This window comes from Argentina silus (assembly GCF_951799395.1).
Source record: "Argentina silus genome assembly, chromosome: 5".
NCBI classification, from domain to species: domain Eukaryota; kingdom Metazoa; phylum Chordata; class Actinopteri; order Argentiniformes; family Argentinidae; genus Argentina; species Argentina silus.
The window spans coordinates 9,199,914-9,224,291 of record NC_139659.1 but is presented as its reverse complement, the minus strand read 5'-3'; the positions used below and the strand labels follow the sequence as shown (position 1 = coordinate 9,224,291).

The following is a 24,378-nucleotide window of genomic DNA, read 5'->3' as shown; positions in this document are numbered from 1 at the left end:
ATTTAGATCTGAGTCAATAATAACACCCAGATTTCTGACTTGGTTTTTAGACTTCAAAGAAAGGGAATCAAGATGAGCACCAACTTTCAGCCTTTCTTCTTTAGCACCAAAGACAGTTATCTCAGTTTTGTCTTTCGTTAGTTGGAGGAAATTTTGGCACATCCAGTCATTGATTTGATCAAGGCGCATACGCAGTGAGTCTATAGGCACATAATCACTCGATGAGAGAGCTATGTATAATTGAGTGTCGTCCCCATAGTTATGGTACGCGATTTTGTTCTTTTGCATAATTAAGCCTAGTGGGAGCATATAGAGGTTGAATAAAAGAGGTCCCAGAATTGAACCTTGAGGTAGAAACACATCTAGTCATAGTCTGCAATGGGTAAGTCCCCTCCCCAGTGTACAGGCTTGAATGGGAGCAGTAGAGTGAATCTGGGCTAGACCCCGAACAGACAGTATACGCCAGCACTTCCACTGAATACCACATTCACAACCCACTCTCTTCCCCCTCCGTACTCCTATTAGCTTCTACTCAATTATCTTATCACTGTAAGAAATTGCTTATAGCTTATCCAATCCAACAGGTTCACACTATCAAGATATTTCTTGTCGGTTTAAAAATAGCCCACTTTGGGCTGGATCATTTGTGCCATGATTCACGGAAGAGCAACCCCCCAACACACACACACACACACACAAACACACGCACACTACTGGGATTTTTGACTTCTCTAGACCCTCCCAGTCCCATTCAGACTGGATTCCTCAGCAGGAGAGGTTGGGGGTGGAGAGACTAGAATCTTCTCTCCCACTCACTAACCTGTGGTCGTCTGCATACTTGAGACGTTGGCTGTCCCCGTCTGTGTTTTAATAAAGATTCCGTTGCAGTTTTATGCCATATGGTTTTTCCAACTGTACCTCTTCCATCTTCCCAAAACCCCTTCCCTTCCCCTGCACTCACACTCACACATAGAATAAGATCCCCCCTCCCCCCCTCCTTTTTTTCCGACTATGCATTCACCAGAAAACATCTGGATTTAAACTGCAAGCCGGTACATGGCTCTCCCCTCTTTTATGGTCCTATGAAGAGAAGTGGAAACCATTGTGAATATCTAAGGTGTACAAGTCTGTGAGAGTATGTGTGTGTGTGTGTGTGTGTGTGTGTGTGTGTGTGTGTGTGTGTGTGTGTGTGTGTGTGTGTGTGTGTGTTTGTGTGTGTGTGTTTGTGTTGTGTGTTTATGCATGTGTAATGTCAGAATGAATGTACCACAAAGTCGCAACTACTCTGCATTGTGTTTCCAGACTGTTTATCAAGACTAATCAGTGTCTTGGCTCTGGGCTACTGAGTTAAGAGTTTCCATAAGGCTGCTGCCAAACCTTAATAATATGTTTGCGATGCATCACATCAGATGGAAAGTATATTAAACATGGATAAACGGGAAGATTACACTGAAATTGTGAGGGAAGGGATTGGACTTTAATTGTACGAAAGTGTGTATTGGCACTCAGTTCCAGAGGGAAATAGTTTGCATGTTTGAGACGGGTGCTCCTGGAATTCAGAGGAGAAAGCCACATTAACATAATGTAATTGTGTTGCACAGGGCGGGGATGGGGGTTGGACTGTGTGTGTGTGTGTGTGTGTGTGTGTGTGTGTGTGTGTGTGTGTGTGTGTGTGTAGAGACAATCAGGGAGGGGAAAGGGATTAGGGAGAGAGAGGGTTCTCCAAGCCTTCAACTATATGATCCCCCAAACATGGCACCAATGAGATTATGTTTCCATTAGGAAAGGGACACTTTCATGGAGACTAAATCCGAGATGAATTTCTTTACACTTTGAACCAATGTATGACTGGAATATCTGGACAGCTTTGACATCTTCTCTTCTCTCTCGCTCTCTCTGCCCTTCCAGTCGTCATACGCTCGGTTTAAGATTTATAACTCCAGGAGAACTGGAGGAAAGGAAAATCAACAGGGAAAAAGAGAGAGAGAGATTTCTCCAGACACAGTTTAAGAGGGACACGTGTTCTGTCCCCACTGACTCACAGTCCAAACCCTCTGTCTGTGCCTCTCAGTGGAAGAGGTATTGGAGCCTGTGGCACCATGACCAGTTAAGGGAAAACAGAGCCACAGAAAGACTGACTCAGCAGCACTACGTCACTGCTAACCACCTCCCTGGATACCTCACAATGCTTCACTGAGGTCTACTGAACGTCCTGGGAATGGTCAGGAGAGCTACTTGATAGTTGAGGTCATAGAGGGATGAGTAATGTCAGGATACTTATGATTGGACCTAGTCAACCTCAGTCTTTATGCATTCATAAAGTTACAGATCATACTCTTCCACTAGGGCATCACGAGTCGTAGGGGGCTAGGCTAGGCTAAGGGAGGACATACTGTACCCGTCTGGTGAGAAAAGAGATCCAATGACCTGATCAGTCTGATAATCAGATACCACAATGATCATCATGATTGTGTTTGTCATCAGTTTCATTCATTCATATAAGTGATGACAAACATTTTATTTTCCTCAGTTCTGTTCAGAGAACTTCTCTCTTCTCTCTACTCTCTTCTGAGGAGGCCAACTCTCTTATAGGTCCATCATCTGGATTCCCATATGCAGTAAAGTCACTCGAAAGTCACCCAAAATCATCAAAGCTTCAACCAACTAAAACAAAATGCCCTCAAGGGAGAGATTGTATCCAGATTTGAGGACAACCCCAGTCATGACATCACGGCCATGCCGATTCCACCACTTCAGACGTGCAATGCGGGCATCGGCTTTGAGAATGCCACACCCACCCAGTCCTCTGCCAGTCTCGTACCGCTAACATGAAAGACCGTACCTCCCACCCTGGACCCTCTGATTAGCATATCCTCCAGCCCTTTATTATAACAGGCTGTCTGTGTTGTTTAATTTATGACATCAAGAGAGAGAGAGAGAGAGAGAGAGAGAGAGAGAGAGAGAGAGAGAGAGAGAGAGAGAGAGAGAGAGAGAGAGAGAGAGAGAGAGAGAGAGAGAGAGAGAGAGAGAGAGAGAGAGAGAGAGAGAGAGAGAGAGAGAGAGAGAGAGAGAGAGAGAGAGAGAGAGAGAGAGAGAGCACAGGGGACGGGTCAGAGCCAAGAGCAGGAGCTGGAGCCCATATGTTGGTCCAGGTTTGGATGGGCTGCATGGGGCTGACTTCAGTGTATGCTGATGGTTAGCTTGGTTTGAACGGGCCAGGGGTGGGTCCAAACCCAGCTGCATGTCATAGGGGTCATCCTTGACAAGAGGAAGGTTGCAATGTTACTGCTAACTTAGCTCTTTGGGTTAGTGGGTAAGAATACCTGCAGATGTGTGCTTGCTTTCAAAGGCTTGTTCAGAATCATAGTTAATTCCAATTTTCTCTTTGATCTGTTTCTTCACTAGGTTAACATTAAAGCCGATTAGAAATACATTGCATGTCTTATGCCTGGCCTGAAATGACGTGACTTTGTGCTGTTCTCTTTCAAACATTTTGGAGTGCCGCCATTTCCCGTTGTTCCATGAACTTGGGATTTTACTTAAAGTCATTGCTTCCCACTTAACATGAAATTCCAAGGAATTCATTATGAACTGCCTTTTTAGGGCATGTTTTCTGTCCAAAGGAAAATGTAACGTGATATCTTGGTCCTTTTTAGGAAGTGAAACACATAATCAAATAATCAAATTATCATCTTAGCGCACAAAGTTGTCTAAATAGATTTCATGTTAACTTTGGTTGTTCTAATTCTAAGGTCACTACACACACACACACACACACACACACACACACACACACACACACACACACACACACACACACACACACACACACTCACACACACACACACACACACACACACACACACACTCACACACACACACACACACACACACACACACACACACACACACACACACACACACACACTCACACACACACACACACACACACACACACACACACACACACACACTCACACACACACACACACACACACACACACACACACACACACACACACTCTACTGAGTCTCAGAGGTACAGAAGAGGTGACATCACCTCAGGCTGTTGATTTGGATCTGTAAGAGGTGACGACAGGCTTTATTCACTGGACTCCTCTCTCTGTGAGGATACTGTTTAAGCCCAGAGGATGAGATGTTATTCAGCACTAACACAGGCAGACCTCTGGATGGCTGCCCAAGATGAGGGATTTGCACTCAATTGATAACTGGAAGTTGGAGAGTTCATGACAATGTGACAAGTGTGTAAGTGTGCGTTTGTGTGTGTTGTGTGTGTGTGTGTGTGTGTGTGTGTGTGTGTGTGTGTGTGTGTGTGTGTGTGTGTGTGTGTGTGTGTGTGTGTGTGTGTCTGTGTCTGTGTGAGTGTGCTCCTCAGACCCTCAGACCTAAACTGGTGATATTTGCATTGCTCTCTTGCGGGCAGCTGCTAAATGATTTCACATGCACACGAACATAATCGCTCATGATAATATTTATATGAGCAGAATTCCAGCTATGGGCCTATGGAAAAAGTACCTTTTCTCCAAATCCATAAACTTTCTCACACAACTTAGGGACCAAACTGCTTAGGAACTGAAGCACTCAACAAAGACTAAAACAGTCTCAACACAACCCTCTATCAGTGACAATGAGATGTTTGGCCAAGTGTTGAAGTACTGTTTGAAACTTTCTTTCAAACAACTGGTTGAAATATCTTTATGCGGCAGAATTGTGGATTACCACAGTTTTTCAAGTGTAGCATTTTGACAGTGCAAAGAATGGTTCTGTCATCAAAGCGGACCGCATCACCTCAAATACTCAGCACAACACCTAGCCCATCACAGAATGAGTTTAGGAGGCAAGACATAGATTGTGTATTCTAAAAACATTTTTGATGGATTCCCATGGAATTTATCAAGCAATCCCATGGAACTTTTTAAAAACTCACTGGCTAGTTCTCATTACACATGTTGCTCAAAGTGACATATTGTTTGTGCGCGACATCGCTGTTCAAAGCTCTGCAATTATGAGGCCTGCCGCCTTCAGCTGTAAGTGGAGAGCATGACGGATCTGTCTTGTAAAATTCATGGGTATGAAAAGTCTGAGATAATTACGCCGACCACTACAAACGCCCTGATGGGCGGAGCTGGGGTTGCAGGGGTGGGGAAGGAGACATGGTTAGTTAATGCCATAGACGACAGGCGACAAGTTTTGCTGCTTTTATTTACGTAGCTAAGTGTCCCAGCTTTAAATTAAAGGAGTGTTGGTTCTCACTTTCATGGCTTTCACTGTGAGACAGAAGCACTGCATTTGAACCCAGGCTCATAGGTGAAAAACAACATGGAATTTTTTAGTAAATGTTTTGACAAAATATGTTCCATTTTGTGAATTGGATGGTCATTAACAAACTCATGAACATTGGTAAATGTATAGATATATTCACATATACGTGGTCCTCTGTGGCTCAGTTGGTGGAGCATGGCGCTAACAACGCTTAAGTTGTGGGTTTGATTCCCTCTGGGACCATATATACTGAAATGTATGCTCTCACTGCAATGTAAGTCGCTTTGGATAAAAGCATCAGCTAAATGGCATATATTCATATAATGTCCAAACTAACTAACATATAAACTTTCTCCAAAAGAAACCCTACCTTAAATGGAATTCTCAACATGAATGATGCTAATGAACTTCCCAGGCAGTCTGAAGACATGACATTTGGCAAAGCTGCTGTAGATATTAGCTCAACTTTGGAAAACAAGCCAATGCTAACATTAGTGGATTGAACATTGCTAGATGCAAACAATGTCAAATAACATTTGGACTGCTAACTAATAACAGCTGAACTCAGATTCCTAGGAAAACAGACACAGAGCTGGATTGAATCCCTGCTCAGCTCAGAAGAGATAAGGTCTGAAGGATGATGGTGCATCGGTGTTCCACATGGGGAGATACAGCACCAACACTCTGCTTCCTATTAATGCATGCCTACGAATGCCTATAAGATATCAAAATGAGGTTCTTACCATCATTGTTAGCCTGTGAGTTGCTAATGAAATAATGCTAATGGATACAAGCTAACAGGTCTTGGCAAAACCCTCTGTGGGGCAATTGGAGGAGCAGGTGTTTCTTAATCGTATGCATGTTATTTGCAAGATGCTGTGATGCAGTGTATTTTTTTGACCAAATGTCTTTTGCATACTGATGTTGTTCACTTGAGCGTCTCTCTGAAAGATGAGGTCTAAAACATGTTTCATAGATACTGTATCTCGTTATGAGGAAATGATGTGCATTAATGTTGTTACAACGAAAGACCTATCTGGCTCAGAATTAGTGGACAAGTAACATTTCAACAACAACGACAACAACTAATTTCTGGGTTTTCTGTGTGTTCAGTGCTGTGGCCCAATGCCATCGTAAATGACATCTTATGTCTGCTTTGTACTTTTGACATTACATACTTGTGCACTGTGCAGTGCCAAACATGAATATTGTCTTTTCATTTTCCATTAAGTTAATGCTCATTGATTGATCGTACCTGGCGGACACATTGTTTGTCTCCAGCTTTTTCTTGGATGAGGAGGAATCTCTGTTTGCCAATCTTTCCAATACAGCTTTTAGAAGGAAAGGTAACCTGCAGCTGTGAGCGTGAGCAGACAGGTGGGAAGGCTGAGTCATAGGACACCCGTGTGTTTTCTTTCTATCTCTCTCTGTATCCTAGATGACAGACAGTGGTTTGTCTTCCTCTCAAGTGTTTTCTCTCAGGGACCTTTCATGCTAGCTAATCCTAACATTCTGGTCCTTCCAATTTCCTTACAGCAAGCTTACGCTGCCTCGCCATGGAATGTGGTCTCACACACAACCATGGAAAATATGGTGTAACACTATGGTGTAATGTGCCAAACTAGCATTTAATAATGTCTTAACACCAGCATGCATCACCACATCCACATTCAGGGTAATGGCTGCCTAACTCTATATTGTTTAATTCTTCTAAAATAAACAATAGCTATTAATGCTAATTATCATGATGATGATAGAGCATGTTTTCAGGACAAAGCTGACACTCCAGATAGGATAAAAAAGCATTTGAAAAAAGACATCTGCAGAGGTACATTTGTCCTTCACATGACAGGTTAAAATGATTGATGTCACATGATGATAGAAAACTGGGATCTAAGTATTTTTTCCATTTCCAGAGGGAAGCGAGAGCACACAGGCTTGCCCCTCGGCAATGTGTACGTGTCTTCTCCATACCCAAAATACACGGCAGAGAACAGAATACACGGCAGAGAAGAACACACACACACACACACACACACACACACACACACACACACACACACACACACACACACACACACACACACACACACACACACACCTATTGTCTTCACTAAGGATTAATTCCCCAAAGTTTATTGTACACACTATTTTTTCCATGAAAGGATATCTGCAAAACATTGCACCTCTTGTAAAAATCAAATGTCATTCTGGAATCGTCTTAAGACTTTCAATTTCAGAATCCATTGGGCTCCCTTGGTGTGCTGCATTTGAATTTCACGTTCCGCTCTCTTGAGAATCTGTTATTAGAGGGAATCAGCATCAACTCTGTTCTGTAATTCAGCTCCATCAGACTGGTCAGGAATGTTTTGACGTAGAAGCAGGGGAGATGATTTGGTGTTTGGGGTCTCTTTCACACTTCTGCTCCTGGAGAAGTTGGGAGAAAGTTCCTGAGTAGTCCCCCACCGCAATATGAACAGGCAGCCCTCCGATCACCATAGTGTTTGCTAATCCACCAGACCCTGATGCAGCCATACTACAGCCATACTGTGCTAATTGCAAAAAGATCATCTGAGGGAAGCATGCTCTGGCTGCAGTGATACCCCATCATCACTAACTCATCATTTCATGGCGGAGGACCATAAGAATGATGGATGTGTCATAGTTCTCTGACAATGAGGCCTTGACTGGGACCAGACAAAAAAATATGGGGATGGAAATGGGACTGGAGATAAGGCAGGATGAGGGGCGGAGAGGAGGGGTTGAGGCTGAGCAGAGAAACACAGCCACTAAATCACAGTATACTGTATCACTCTCTTATAAATCAGCCCTGTCTTTCTCCATGGTCCAACTATGATGCATTTTTTGGTGAGAGCCCTGTTCTGTCAGTGGCCCTTCAAAGGAAGCATAGCTGTGGTCGCAGAGTGGTCCTCTCCACATGGTAATATCTCTGCTATGTGTCTCAGATCAATCATCACGCTTTCAGTCTGCAGAGGTATCTGGGGCAGGAGTGGAGCGCTTGAATGAGAGCAGCTAAAAATCCTGTATGGTGTAGGTAGAAACTGGCCGTAAATGCTGGTCTTGGGCTCTTTGTGCTTCATTGTTAGCTCACAATGCTTGGGTTGAGTCTAAACAGTTTTTGAAGGGTTGGGGCGAGGTCTTTTGGAGGCAAACTCATTCTGCTTACAGCTACTGTCCATGTGTGAACATGAGTTCAAGCATCATCATTTTGTGCATTGTCTTGAACTTGCGATGTTATCCCAGTCCCTAATGTAGACATGGACACCATGTTCTTGTATTGCTACTTCACACTCAACTGTGGAGGTTTTTGAGCAAACTGAACAACTGTTTTCAACAGGCCACCAGGTCAGGCTTTGATGGCTAGAGCATTTGTAGTTCTGAGGCAGCAAGTTTTAGTACTGTACAAGTGCATGGTTCTGCACTGTTTCTACAGCATACACACAGTGAGGCTTTTATAGTTCAAGGAGTTGAGGGAGACGATGTTGCAACTATATTGGGTGTGTGAGGGGGGAGATGAGGAGGGTAGAGGGGCTGACAGAGACAAAACACAAAGTATGGATGATGTTCAACTTGGAGACTGAGCTACTTAGCCTAGAGCAAAGGTTCAAAGTAAGGGGTTTGGGGGGTGGGGGGGTTGGGCGGGGTTCAGGGAGAGAGGGAAGGAACAAGGTTAAGGGGAGTGAGAGATACGTGTGTCAATGTGTTAGTGTGTGTGAGAGAGGGACTCAGAAGTGTGTTGATGAAATTCTGCTGAAAGGTGACTCCAGGTGTGAGGGTCTAGCCTCTTTCAGTCATGTCTGTTTGGCTGTTATATTAATGGGCTTGGATCTTTGATCCAAACGCCAGCACTGAAATCACTCTCACTGATTCTCAATGCAGCCTCTTATCTTGAAGGGGAATTACCCACACACACACACACACATGAGACATCTTACAACTTTTTCCAGGACATTTTAATCTTGGTATAGTTTGTATCAGTAAAGCATCTAATGAATACCTAATTATTTAGACGCCTTATTTTTACGCCTTAAAAAGGCTACACCATAAAATATACATGTTTGACAATATTGTTCTTCTTACTTGTATATATCCAACTATTGTTTGGACACTTGTGCCAATGATCACATATGCTGTCGGAGGGCCATTGGTCTCTGGCCTTGGAGCCCCTGTTTCTGAATGGGTGTTCTGGGTGTCTATTTTCACCCCTCCCCCACATGCAGAATTTATGCACACTCTTGAATGGATGGCACTGAGATGCCTTTCTTGTTGATGTTGTTTGCGGTGTTAAAAGACATTTGGGAGCATCTTTTACAGGGCATTTTATGGGAGACTGCCCCCCACTGGTCCAGCCATACGACACCTTGTACAAAAGGCGGCCACATTCTTGGGATTCTCTTTTTTTATTTTTTATTATTTGTATTCATCCTTTTTTTAAATAGGGAGATCTTACTGAGACCTGAGTCTCTTTTACATAAGAGCCCTGTAGATAGATGAAACGTCCAGACAGACAACATCATATAATATTTCCACAAAATAAAAGCAGAGGGAGGAACATTTTTGAAATCGACAAAAGATTCATGGAAAAAAAAAATCTATAACAACAACGATATAAACCCTTAACACATAAACACAACCTAGATTAAAAAAATAAAAAAAAGTGGATAATAGACAAAACCAATAGGAATCACACAACAAAGGACCTGCTAAAACAGTTAACATTTTCAATTTCAATGTTCTTAGCATACACAACAAACTTATGTTCATCATCTAGATGTAACGTGTTTTGAAGGACATCATGCACATGTGAAAATATACGGTTTTTTTTATACAAGTTCAAGTGAAAGAGTGATAAAGTCACAGGTGTTGGCCTTTTGACCTTCATTTTCATTCATGTTGTGTGGCCAAAATGCTCTAGCAATCTGTTAAAGAAGAGCCAGTCAAGGGTTATTTCAAAGCTGACCTAATTTCAAGATGAATTTGTTTAATATGCTATGTCCTATAACTACCAAAAATAAGTGAACGTTTGGTTAATGAGAGAAAACTAAGATACAAGGAAATCTAACGGTTGGTAAATTAGCCTGTAATTACTTCGAAGGTCAGTTTACATTATGCCTCAAATGTCTAGATGTTCGATAGATTTTGTGAACGGTAGGAGCCTTGTAAATGTTATAATAAAACATTCTAAATATATGATCCCCCTTCCACGACCATGCTCGAGATCTATGGCAGTGTCAAGGGATCATCACCTCTCCAACCTTGCGCGCTCCAGTTGTCATGCGTGTCGAATGCCTTTGCGCATAGGGCTTTTAATAGACAGATACATTTGAGGTGAGAAAACGCATCAAAACACTGTTGGCGATTTGCTGGTCTTACTTCTGCCAATCTATTCTTGGTCAAGGAGTTTCATTTTCCCGCTCCAACGCCCCTCTTGAAAATAGCGGATTTCTGTTGGTAAAGGAATAAAAGAATCGCCCTCCGAAAGGCAGAGGCTGTGGCTCACTGAGGCGTAAAAGTTTCACCAAACTGTTCCTCCCTTCCGCAGCCAATGGCAAGGCCAGCTTTACAAGTCGAGCCCTCTGATTTGCTTGCCTTTGCCTGTCCACATAGTGACTGACAGCCTGCGGGAAACTTTTTTTTCCTCTTCAGTTCCAAGAGCTCTCAGTGACGATTGAGAGAAGGGGCAACACTTCTGATCGGTGGTTCAGCAGCGCAGGGTAATTCAGAGGAGCGAAGGAGAGTGGAGAGGACGAGTGCGCGAGAGAGGGTGCCCCATCCGTCAACTAGCTGGTGGAATCCACGCTCCAAACTTATGGCTGCCTGAGAAATAACGATATTTCCCCCCTCTCTCTTTCTCTGGGATCATTGGCCACTAGTTCTCTCCTGATCAGAAGTTGTCACAAGTATTTTTCAGTTGCTGTTGAAAAGTTAATCCACATTTGCCGTGGACGTCCCTGGCGGTCATGGATACCCATATAAGATGGAAAGTAAAACGGAGGATAAGGGACGCGCAAATCACTTTAGCGATAATTCTACTTTTTGTCACTTCGCAAGCAAGTTCAGGTAAGCAGCATTCTGACACCGCAGTCTATACATTTTTGCAGGCCCATCGTTGGATTTAGACAGGGTTTTCATGTGCAACAAGTCATTTCAGCCTCACAATTGTCCCGTTGTAAATCCAACTCTGCACCCATAGTTTAATTGTATGGAATGCGCTCCACATTCATTTTGGTGTCCTACAGTCATAAACTGAAATAACATGGGGCCTTTTAAAGAATGGGATATGGTGATGATGCATACATAGCATTGTCATCTTTTTCTGAGCAACAGACTACTAACTGTTGATTTGGTAACGCTGAATACTGGAGTTTCACTCAAGCGCCCGACTAGGACTCTTTTTCCACAAACTTGTGCCAAAAGTTTTCTCTCATCCGTTCAAGTGCACTGCCTCCAGCGATGGTTTTGTGCATTCTGAAAGATGGGGTCCTGCGCCATCTATAGTGCTGTAGGGGTGCACATCATTTTTTCTCTCTTTTTACGTACTATATGAAAGTGTCTTGACTTTATGTTCTTATCTATATTTTGCTGGGGATTTACAGCACATCAATACACACACCGCAGAGATTATACTACGTTTTGTAACAGTTTAGGCTCATTTGATTAATTATTTGAGAGGATTTCGATTGACCAACATGCTACCTGTAGCTTCCATCCTCAGGACAAAGGATAATGGAATATGCATTTTGTCCTGTCGATTAATTGCAATCAAACCGTATTTCCTGCAATATTCTGTTACCTACTTTATAGCATATAAAGCACTATGGAAAACGTTATGTGCATGCATATTGTCTTTATGTAATTGTATATGCTGTAAAAAGATGATCAGTGCATTGGCCTTTTCATGTTTGGTTGGTGTTTAAGCTTTAGTACAAACACTTCCATAGGCGTACTCTGAACTCAGATTCCGCTATAAAAGTTGACTGAAGTTCAAAGGAGTATTTCTTTAATGAAGGGCAGACTAGCGCAGCTCTCGTGAGAGGGCGGGGCGGTCTCTTGTCTGAAGTAGCAGGGTGGAGCCGCTGCTTGGCATTGGAGATGCGCGTGGACATAAACTCCATAAAGACCGAAATATAAAGTCAGTTTTAAGTTTTATCAATAAACTCTTGACTGGCTATATGCCAACATTCCAACTGTATGTCTAATGTTCCCCCGACGATTTATTTTATGTTATCACCTGTAAGCTCCGCAATGTGCCTGGCACGCGCACCATGGTTCTATATCTACTTATCAACACCTAATTTTAGAAGATTTTAGGATTTACCCATTAATTGAACATTTCTTGAAAGCACATGTGTTCATCAGGGGTGTCTTGAGTTTGGCCTACATATATTATTAACTTGGCATGGTAGGTGGCCTGGTGTCTACTGAGGAGCCCTCAATCAGAAGGGTGGTAGGTAAACAGATGGCCTGTCTTTTCCACTGCCAAATACATACCTCCATGGAGAAGCAGGTAATCTCTGGATTGAGTTATTTTATAACTCCCCAGTACTAGAATCTGAAAACCAAGATTTACAGTCATGTTAGTAGGGCATGTTCAGAGTAATTCTGTGATTATGGAAATTGATAGATATTCTAAACACATGTATGGATAAATATATTGCATACAATTTAGCTAAAACTGGTTTGATTGAATTTAGGGATTTAACTTTTTTCTTTGTGGGAGATACCACCCTGGGGTGTAGTCTTGTTCCTACAATCTGCTGTGATTGACAGATCCAGATCCTGGTCAGTACGGATGATTAGGGTCATTTGCGAGATTACAGGGTGTGGGACTGAATTCATTCTGATTCCGCTGGCTGGGTTTAATCAACTCCTAAAACCAACAGAAAGCAACCAGAGACTTGTAAATGATAGTCTCTGGCACTGCAACACTTCCTGAAACTTGAGACTTGACACATGCAAGCATGAGTGTGTTTTATGACTTGGCATTATCAATATGCTAACAAGGAGATGAGTGATATGATAATTTTGCCACTGGTGTTAGCTGAAGCAGATTTAAAATACATTTTATTACAGTTTTGGAGCAGAACATATTTAGATTATCAAAGGAAAAATGTAGACCGACATATATACATATACTTGAAATAGTTATTTTAAGAGAGACATGATTTACAACTTGTGAAAGCTGTACCCCATCAGGGCATTCAAACTGTCTAATTTTGTGGTGATTAAAAAGAATTACCCCAGTTTGTTAGCAGTTAAGTTCTCATCTTGACCTAAACCAGATGATCCCCTTGCCCAGGGCTGAAAGTGACCTGGAGGTTTTTCCACCTCCAAAAATCAGCATTTGGACATCTACACAGAGGAAACTATGCATCGTCATCTACCTTGAGGAAAGCTTGTGATTGTATTTTATGCTTAACCTTCACATTAAGTTGTCCAAATATGAATTGGTTATTTGGACTTTAATTCGCTTTGTTAACAATAGTATACATTTTAATTACACAGTCACAACATTTGTTGAGGAGGCCTACTGGTAGTTGAGTGATTGTTGGTCCTTCATTCATATTACTTACTGGTATTCATGTGTTGATGAATGAATGCAGTTTGTGCCTTTATGTCTTGTTTTTCAGCCTTTCCCTAATGGGTTTTAAGCTATATCTTTTCCACAACCCTCAGCACAGTCCAATTCATTTTTAATTGTGTTTTTATGCAATTTTGTTGTCTCAGAACTTGTGAGTCCCAGTGCCAAACCTCATAAAAGCAAGCCATAGTGACATTGGCAAGGATAGTTGAGTTGAGAAAATAGTTAACACACTAACAAGATGTTTTGATTATGAAGTAACTGCAATTCTGTATGTCTTTCTGCTAATTTTTAGCTAAGTATTATTAGAAAGAGTGAGTGACCCCAGTGTTAAAGCCCTTTGATTTATGTCTGGTTATGTTCTCTTGACATAAATGAGAGTACCTCTGCTTTAATTCTGACTGGAAATGACAGGAATGGTAATGACAGGACACCAAGAAGAGACTGGTGCCCAGGGTGGGGTGGTGGGGGTCAAAGGCTGAAGGTCATGACCTTCAGATGACCACACTGTCAGGTTTACAGTTTCAGTGCCTGAGGATAAGAATGTGTGCTTTAGGATCAGAGTGGTTGAACTTCCATTGGTCCTCATTTTAACTTGGGAAGGTAAATGAGAGAATGGAGAGAGGTGCATCTTGGGGACATGAGTGATGATAGAGTGATGTATTGATGACTTCTGGGAATGTATGTTTGTTCAAAGGTTATAGACCTCTCACTTAACAGTGCTTGTTTAAAAGAGCTTTAATTCACTGACCTTCTTGAGGGCATCTTTATTTCGCTCTCTTAGGCCTGTGTTGTTGTATTACCCATGAGCCTGCCTTTGAGAGACCATGGCTCCTTTCCCAAAATGTTTCTTTTGTGTAGACTCTCTAACAGAGGTTAAAGAGAAGTTCACAGTTTTCCCCAAGTCACCCCAGATACAATGGGACCTTTTCACAAAGCTTCAAACACATTTCAGTGCTATGGCTTCTTTTCTCATGGTTTGTTATCATTAATTAGGAAAAGGTTTTTGAATGGTCTGCATCAATAGGAAACATTCCCCTAGGTCTGGAACTGACATGTCAAACTGCTTTATTCATCAGAAATACTGGAATAACATTTTTTGAATACCTGTGAAAATGAAAGCGTGGATGGATTGGGGCCAAAGCCACACTCTATATGCTTGCCATTATCGATCTGAAACGGACTACGGGATTTGGTGTCCTCTAATTCTAATTGTTAATTTATAAGGTCCTTCAGTTTTTGATGTTTGCTTTTTCTATCCATTTGTTCTTAGAAAGGGATAATAAGAAAGGGGACTTGTTGTTTCTCTGTGTGCTCATTCACATCTGGATCCCATAAGCTCCATTGTGCTGTCTGCTTAGCCCTAAAAAAAGAGGGAAAAATGTGTTCCAGATGTTTTCATCCCACTCCTGGTGGAACAAGGCACTATGAAATGAAATACTGTTTCATTTTTCAAAAGAAAAATACACCGTTCCTCTCTGGTTTTAGCAAAGGTTTTACTGGAAAAATACTGTAACTGCATCCTATTAGGTGAGTTTTGGTGAAAGCTTTTGGAATGGTGTGGGTTTCATGTGAGTTTTGAGAGAGGCAGCCTGGGTCATTAAGAGGTTATTTTTGTGTAAGGGGGGGTCAAATTTATGATAGGGTCAAAGGTCATATTGAGCTGGGCTGCAGCTGTTTTCCATCCATCCGAACGGTTCCTCTACAAAAGACATTTTCCATAGATAAATGAACCTTTTTCAACCTTCTCCTAATGTCATACATGTGTGTGATGGACTGAAGGCAACACTGTTGTAATGGGTTCTGTCTGTTGTGTGTTTAAGCCTACTGTATGGTCATGGCCCCCGTACCTGCAGTTATAAGACAGACGATCTTGGCTGTAGTCATTGTTTGCCTCTACTGAGCGATGCAGACATACATGCATTTTCCAACTGTGGCTTTTCAATGGCCATATTCTTGTCTCCTGATATGGGAAATCCTTAGGGCCTCTTCTGCTCAATCAGATATGAGTGGTGTGAATAGCCATAGTCATTGTGTGTGGCTATTGCCGTGGTGCTGGGGAAGGAATCTGACTTCGCTGGACTGTGGAGAGACGCTGTGACCCTGCAATTGCATGTGCCACTTCAGACTGTGAATGCAGGCTTTATGGAAAGACGAGTTGACCATGCATACTTTACAATCCCTCAAATCAGCTCTGACGCCTCATAAACAGCCACAGATACCCTTCTTTCGCATAGTGCTTTTTATATCTGTGAGCAGATGACAAGACGGGTGATAAAAGAGTATTCGGGGGCGAAGTTTGACCTGCCACAGTCAAGGGGATCCTTTGTGTGACACATATGATGACATGGAAGGGACAGTGAGATCGCTGTTTCTCATCATCTGCTCCCAAGTACCATGAACTTGTTATCGGTCCCCTTCAGTCAGGTTTTCCGAGGCGGGGAGTGGACGTCAGACCATGGTTGGGCATGGTTATTATCCGAGTGACGAGCACAATGTCCCTCCATGTATTTTTTGTTGGATGATCAGAGTGATGTCATTGCATATCAACAACCCAAATCCTCTAGAATGGATGTAAGAGGATGAATGTGGCCACTATAAACACTGGATGTTCTTCAAGTCAGTGTGTGTGTGTGTGTGTGTGTGTGTGTGTGTGTGTGTGTGTGTGTGTGTGTGTGTGTGTGTGTGTGTGTGTGTGTGTGTGTGTGTGTGTGTGTGTTTGTCTGTGCTTGTGGTATATATGTTGTGCTACCTGCTCAATAAAGTCTAACTCAAGTGTGCCTCACACAAACATGCATTTAATGTCAGAATCCAGTTGCAATTCTGTAAAGCTGAACGTAATAGAGGTTAGAGTTATGCTTGTTATGTTTAACAATATCTTGTATAACTCAAGTACACTGCAACCCCAGGAGCGATACAATACCTTATAACTCTTGTTCAGCCAGAGGACTTGGGTATTCAGCTTCACTCTATAGTATAGCAGTACTGTTCTCTATTAAAGGGGTATTATAATGATTGAGCATGGAACGCAATGCACTGTATGACTCATCCTTTCCAACCCCAGTCCCCCTTCCTACTTCCCCCAGTCTCAGCCTAGCCGCAGCCTGGGCAAAAGAACTACTGAACGTAAGCATTTTAGAGAGAAATCGCACGATTCGTCCAGTCTCTCCAGAGACCTCACTTCAGTCAGAGCCGTTCTATTTTTACTTTATTAGGTGATAAAATGTGTAGGGGGGGTGAATTACACTGTATGAAAGAGAGAGAGAGAACCAGCATCTGCTTATTCAGCAACATGCTACGCCGCTGTAGTTAGTTAGCTCGAATAAAGACCAGGAACCAAACCACAGAGAAAACTGCTTACAGATCTGTTACGGGCTGAACAAAATGAGTAATACATAATGGCAGATTGACATTGTACGAGTGAATAGTTGCCAACGTCACAGGAGAAGTTATATACATTGTATGTGGGCTGTTGTGTTGAGCTGTGACTGCCGCTGATTGGTTGTCCCTTTTGTTATGATATGGGCTGTGTCGTAATGGCAGGGCATCATCATGACCCCATCATGGCAGGCATCCCCTTGTGCTCAGTGGCAGGGCTGCACTAACACAGCCATCAGTAATTACAATGACTAGTGATTGATGATAGACTCTCTCCATGCCTCTGCTATCATTTCTCCTATTCACTCCTCTGCTTAGCCTTTCACTTTCTCTGCTCTCTCTTTGCTATCTCTATCCCCCCCCCCCCCCCCCCCAACATCAGCTAATGATGGCAGGACAACCAATCCCCCCCTATCCAAAAAGTGGGACAGAAAATGGTTTCTATGGAGACATGGCAAGCGACTTCCAAAGAACTGGGTTGAGTCATGTTGCCGTCCCACTGTAGTCTGACATGTTGTTCGGCCCTTTGTGTCTCATAACAACACTGTTGATGTACTGTACCACTGCTATCCATGTCTGCAAGAACTAACGTCTTAATTAGTATCACTCCCTAAAAAATAAAAACCTAAACTAGGGCTCTTTAAAAACCCTTTAAGACGCTTGATTTGAAAAATAAAATCCCACAATGATTCATGTGTTCCTCCTGCCAGAAAATATTGTAGCTAATATTTTGATTAAGTTTTGCATGTTTCTGAGGCACTGACTTAGGTGGTTTTGTTGTTATTCTTGGTTCATTTATGATTTTGATGAAGGCCACAAGGCTTTGGATAATTAGGCCCAAGCCTGTTTGAAAGTATTTCTCAGTGGCTCAATGACAATGTTTCCTGGAAAAGCTTTCTGGGTCACTGAGTTCACTAATGATGACATTCAACTGCTGAGTTTGTCTCTGAAATGGAGGCGTTCTACTTGATTCACTCCTGCATTTGAAAAAAACCCAGCTCGGGTTTGATTCCCATCATTTCCTGAAAGTCAACACAATTCACCTAATTGCCCTAAAGTGGGCCACTGGAAGAGTCTGTTCAGATTTGACCGATAGTCGTTGTAAAATTGTGTTTATGCTATTTGTTGTTTAGCTAAAGAGTTATCGTATCGTATCAATGAGCTTTTGCTTCTTTTTCTCTGTGCTGCTTTTCGGCTTGTTTCTGTCCATTGGGCTGCTGGGGCAGAGGGATTGTTCTGGAATGCGTGCGCTGCCTTGTTTTGTCGTTAATCGTAGTCCAGCAGTTAGCCCTCAAAACCAGATCTGCAAGGAGAGAGAGGATGCAAGGGAGTCGGAGGAGCAGACAGAGGCGGAAAGAGAGAGGGAACAAGAGAGAGAGACAGAGAGAAAGAAAAAGATACATAGAGAAATGGAGAGAGAGATGCATATACATAGGCAGACAGAGAGAGGCAGGGAAGTAGGAGCACTCAGCAAGAGAGAGAAAAGGAAAGCATAGAGGAGTGTGAGAGAGGAGGGAAGCACAGATTACTTAAAAGGGAGCCACTGAAGGAGAGCGGGGGAATGCTTTGTCTCGAGAGTGCCATTTCTCTGCAGTTTCGCTGTAAACTGTGCATTTAAAAATGCACCCTTGGAAGCCTGACTCAGTTTTTCCATCTTAGTCTGCGGCTGCAGACAGTGATTTATCTGTGCTGGTCGGAACTTCAGTGTGGAGACAATGAAGTAAACCATCTGGTATTCTCCCTGCTAAAGCAATAAGATCCTAGCTAAAGTCCAGCCGTGCACACACACACACACACACACACACACACACACACACACACACACACACACACACACACACACACACACACACACACACACACACTTATACTTATACTTATAAATGTGTGAACATGCAGCCTGCTTTTTGTGGGCCCTGACAATTTGGTTTGTATATCTGTGTGAGTGTGTGTATACAAAGAGTACTGCATATGTATATGGAGTTGTGTTTATGTTAAATTAAAATGCTGTTTAGGCATTAGGCTGTGTTTATGATAAACTGCTCCCTGATACAGTATGTGTTTGTACTGTAGACAGATGTTGTCTTTTTCAGGGTTGTGAGTGATCAGCTAACCGACTACTCAAGTGTGTGTGTGTGTGTGTGTGTGTGTGTGTGTGTGTGTGTGTGAGTGTGTGTGAGTGTGTGTGAGTGTGTGTGCGTGTGTGTGCGTGTATGTGAGTGTGTGTGCGTGTGTGTGCGTGTGTGTGTGTGTGTGTGTGTGCGTGTGTGTGTGAATGTGGGACTGTTTGATTCTCTGTCCATTCCCTGTGTTCTATATCTTGTCGGGCGTTTCCTGTTATTCTGTGATTAGTAGCAGGAGTTATTCCAGAGCGATCTCCGTCTGGCTAGTCTCGGACGCCTCGTGATGGGCATGCTCTGAATGGGCTGGTCAGGACCAGGGCAATGAGGGCATCGGACGTGTACAACAACCAACCCTCTCTCTCCTCTGCACTCTCATGTGCACTTCTCAGTCCATGTCACTAGGCTTTTGTGTGTGTGTGTGTGTGTGTGTGTGTGTGTGTGTGTGTGTGTGTGTGTGTGTGTGTGTGTGTGTGTGTGTGTGTGTACTGTATGTGTGGGTATGTTTGTTGCTGGTGTGTTTCGCGTTATTTATGTAGTGCACTATGCAAGCCTGTGTGTGTTTCGATTACATATGCAGGGAGCATTCCTGTGCTCTTGTGTGTTGTGATTTGTTTTTGTGTGTATTTGTGTGTGTGTGTGTGTGTGTGTGTGTGTGTGTGCTGTGTGAATAAGAGGGAGAAACACAGAGAGACAGAGACGGGGAGAGGGGGTGATATGGGGAGACTTTCCAGGAAAAGGAGGTGTAGAGGTACGCCAATGTCGGTAAATCAGGCAGACCCGCTGGGATGCACAATGGCTTTAATGTAGCTGACATTTGTGTGTGTGTGAGAGTGTGTTTCCTGTCAGTGTGTCTATGTAGTGGGGTGTAATGGGTTTAATGTAGCGGATGTAATGCCTGCCGTGAAATCTTAGGGCTTCGTCACATGACAAGCAGGTCCAACACCCTCAGGTCAATGCTGATGGCGACTTTTGTATTGGGAGGGGGACTGGAGTGTGTGTGTATGTGTGTGAGTGTGTATGTGTGCATGTGTGTGTGTGTGTGCTCGCTGTAACCTAGTCATGTCACGTGGTCAAGTGACGTGGTAAGATGTCATCCCATGTCATCTTGTGCTCAAACGTCACACGTCACTGCTGCTGGCATCTGTCCAAGTTGGATAACTGCATGGCCTAAAATCCCAAGTCCCTCACACCCTCCCCATCTGAGCTGCACACTAGGAGGGGGAAGTTTCCCATTTTGCCCTCTTGTTTTCTGTGCCCTGGTTTCTAGGAGACAGAGGGTCTACTCCATGGCTGCTAATTGCTCTTTGTCCTCAGCGCAAGGTCAAGCATGTGCCTGGAGAAGCAGGCCTCGCTTCAGGAGGAGGAGGGGGGGGGGAAAGCGCGAGAGGGAAGAATGTTAATCCCCCCCCCCCTATGAAAAACTCCTAATTCAGTGGTCCTGAACACTGTGTGTGTGTGAGAAGAGAGGGGGTGAGACGGGGGGGATCTGCAACGGTCCTGGCACAAGGCCGAAAACAGGATTTTAAATTTGGCACCCCAGCTAATGTTCAGAGAAAGAGAGAGAAAGAGGAAGGGAGAGCAAGAGTGACGGGGGGCGGGGGGCGGGGCGTTTCGCACGGCACTTATACTGCACTGTAAATGAGCCTTTTTAAAAGTTGGAGACACTGAAGTGAGTGAACCTAATTGGAGAGTGTCAGGAGATAGACAGCACCCTACTGAGTGTCTAATACCATGCAGCCCCTGTGAACTGAACCCACAGTAAACGGCAGGGGTGTGGGGTGTGAGGGGGGTTAATTCACTGTAACACTCTGGGGTGTATATTATTACTCTGAGGAGAAAAAGCCCCAATGTTCCCTGTCTGCTGACTTCAATCACACCCCTCTGATCTCCAACAGATGATGCTTCATATGGTTTTGATAAGAAGTTCTTTGAATATTCCTCCATGTCCTTCAGTGAAGTGCTACGTGGGCTCTTGATTTGATCCATGAGGTATGGGGGAAGGACATATGGATATGATGACTATGGCAGGGGGAGGTGTGAGGGGTTTCCATCACTCCAGGCCACAGTCAAGCCCATGTGTGTAGCTATCAGCTCCACTCCACGCTGTCCTTTGTTGTTCCATGTTGGTCTGTGCTGTTCCCTGGTCGTCAGGCTGTTCTGTGGTGAAGCCGAAGCCCTGTGGCTGACTGGATGGTGACAGAGCCCTCCTGCATCCCTGCAACAGTGGAATGGGCCCAGTATGTCACTGAGGGCTGGCGCTGAGGAAGACAGACAACACTGAGATGTGGCTCGCACACACTGAGAGCCATGTAAGGGCAATGAGAGAGAGAGAGAGAGAGGGAGGAAGAAATGAAAGGAGGGGTAGTGGGAGAGAGACAGAGAAGGATGAGAGAGAGAGAGAGAGAGAGAGAGAGAGAGAGTATGTGTTCTTCATTACATTTGATTAAATGATAGGGGATTACGAATGGGAGCTGTGGAGTTCTTTGGCTGGTAAGCAAATGTACACAAAGTCGTTCCTGGCCAGTGGCACACAAACACAAGTGGTCTCCTGGTTGCCAACCACTCAGAGGTGAGGACTGTGGTCAGCGTGTGTTTGCTCAGGGAAAAGCTCTGGTGGTATTTTTAGTCAGGGTCCATCCTGTTCCAGAGCTGTTGCGCTCTCAAGGGAGCCGCCATGCTAAGTAGGCAAACACTTCATCTTAATAAGGTGGGATTGAGACTCATACCTGTGGGTTAGGATGTGGTCAGGACAGTTTCCTAAGGAGGGTCACAGGCAGGTGAGGCAAGTGTGTGTGTGTGTGTGTGTGTGTGTGTGTGTGTGTGTGTGTGTGTGTGTGTGTGTGTGTGTATGTGTGTGTGTGTTTGCTTCTGCTGCACTGCTAAAGCAGGCTACACAACCCGTGCATTCAAGATGCAGCATGGACACATGTATCATACTCCATAGGTGTGTGTGTGTAGGGTGCTTACTCTCTGGCCAGGGATATGCTATGTTATGCCCCCTCCCCCCTCTTGTCCTGTAGGCTGCTAATTGGCCCTCTCCCCCTCCATGGCCTCTGCTTGACCCATTGCTCCAGGCTGAGGGCTCAATTTAGGGTTTAGAATTGAGGGTTTAGGGTGCAGTAGGGTTCTCAGTGAGGAGGTAGGATACCCCGTCCTGTTCAGACGAGAATACCTTGAGCTCAGAGACTAGACTAAAGCCACTGAGAAAGTCAGAGATCTGTGGATGGAGGGGGGGGGGGGGGGGGGGGAATATGAGAGATTTGCGAAAGGAGGTCATGGACAGACGGACGGAGGAAAACAGAGATTAGTGAAGAGGGAAAGATGGTATCCTGATGACAATTGTTTCCTTCCCAAAAGCTGCTGATCTTTATAGGATTACGATGTGTCAGTGCAGATTAGCAAAAGCAACACGCTTTGACAGGGGTCATGACACAGTTAGCATCGACTGGCTGGACTTCGCAAACTTCCTCCTTGTCTTCCTCTGCCTCTCTAAACAGTGCCCAATGACTCATAACCATGCCTCAGAGAGAATCAGAGCTGTAGTCTCTGTGATATGCCAGCAGAATGTACAGTAGGCCTACAATCTAATCATGGTAACATGGTCATGTTACAACGAGTTACAATGCTATGGCTAGTTGGTCTTTCAAATGGAACTGTTGAAAGACCATCAGTTACAGTTGTCAGCTCGTTGTGGCTGTCTCCTAAGTATAGCAGTTGGCTAATTGGAACTCATTTGCTAACTGCTAATGTGACCATGTAGTTGGTGTTTGCCCATTGTAGTTATTGCTTTACTGTTGGTCTAGACACACTCTGCCTCTCTTCACAGTTGAGGGAGACAAACCAACCCATGTTCCACCCCATTATTATTCAGCAAAGCCCAAAGTAAAACAACAACACACGCCTGTAAGGTCAAAGATCACACATAAACCATGTTGATTGGCTGTGGTTTGCATTTTAGAACCACAGAATGGAGTTCTCATTGGGAAGGGTTTTACTAGGAAAAGGGGGGAATGGATGGGATGTGAGCTGAACTCAGATAATTAGACCACCTTATGACGTTGAAGACGAGCTGTAGTGTGGAGCATCAGCTTTAAGTAAATAACCCAAAGTCATTTACTCTAGCAATACCACCCCCAGCAGCAGGAAGTGTGCTGCATGAAGTCCTTATATGGAGATGGTGAACCCTGCGACCACAGGAGGGGTGGATGAGGGCTAGACTGTGGAGGATATGGTTGGACGATAAAATAACAGCCTGAGACACACGTTCACCAACCACCAATTAACAACGTTCACATACGTAGTGTGGGCAGAGGTTAGTGTGAGCGATCCCAACATGATACTGTATGTTAATACAGTATCATATTCTTACCACGAAACCCTAAGTGATGTTTGGGTGTTTAACCAAAGCTGTTCTTACCATCAGAAGTTAGTGATTTGGGGTGTTTTCTGGCTACAATTTGAGTTCATGTCATGGACAAAGGCCACTGTGTTCACCCGCTGTGTAATTTGGGAGAATGCCTTGAGTATATTCAGCTCTGTCGGATGGTTAATTAAATTAAATAAGAAATGCCATTGTGTGTGTGTGTGTGTGTGTGTGTGTGTGTGTGTGTGTGTGTGTGTGTGTGTGTGTGTGTGTGTGTGTGCGTGTGTGTGTGCGAAAGAATAAATTAATTCTAGGTCAAAGAGGTAAATACTATTATTATGTTATTTGTATGTATTGTTTCCTTTGTTGCAGCCCCTGCTGCAAAGGACTCTGGTCTAAAAATAAATCTTAAATATAAATAAAAATTGCTTGTTGCATGTTGAAAAATCCTTGCACTGGTGTGTGTTTTTGCATCATTGTATGCGCTTACGTGTGTCTGAGCTTGTGTGTCCCAGTCCTGCTTTGGTGTCTTGCCCAGTAGCCAGTGGCCGGTGTCTGTGGCCTCGTGGTCCTAAGAGTCCGTCACTGTTTTTTCTCTGTGGTGTGGCTTTTATACCTCCCGACCTCCG

The 24,378-nt window shown here is 43.7% G+C and overlaps 1 protein-coding gene across 1 annotated transcript in view; it reads left to right on the top strand.

Moving 5' to 3' along the window:
* Positions 1-10,991: 10,991 nt before the first annotated feature.
* The window catches only part of col5a1 (procollagen, type V, alpha 1), a 76,064-nt gene continuing 62,677 nt past the window's right edge, over positions 10,992-24,378 (top strand). The window contains exon 1 of the mRNA XM_083670634.1: positions 10,992-11,364. Within this exon, the coding sequence (XP_083526760.1) occupies positions 11,265-11,364 (100 nt within the window). The 5' untranslated portion in view covers positions 10,992-11,264. The remainder of the gene's footprint in view (positions 11,365-24,378) is intronic.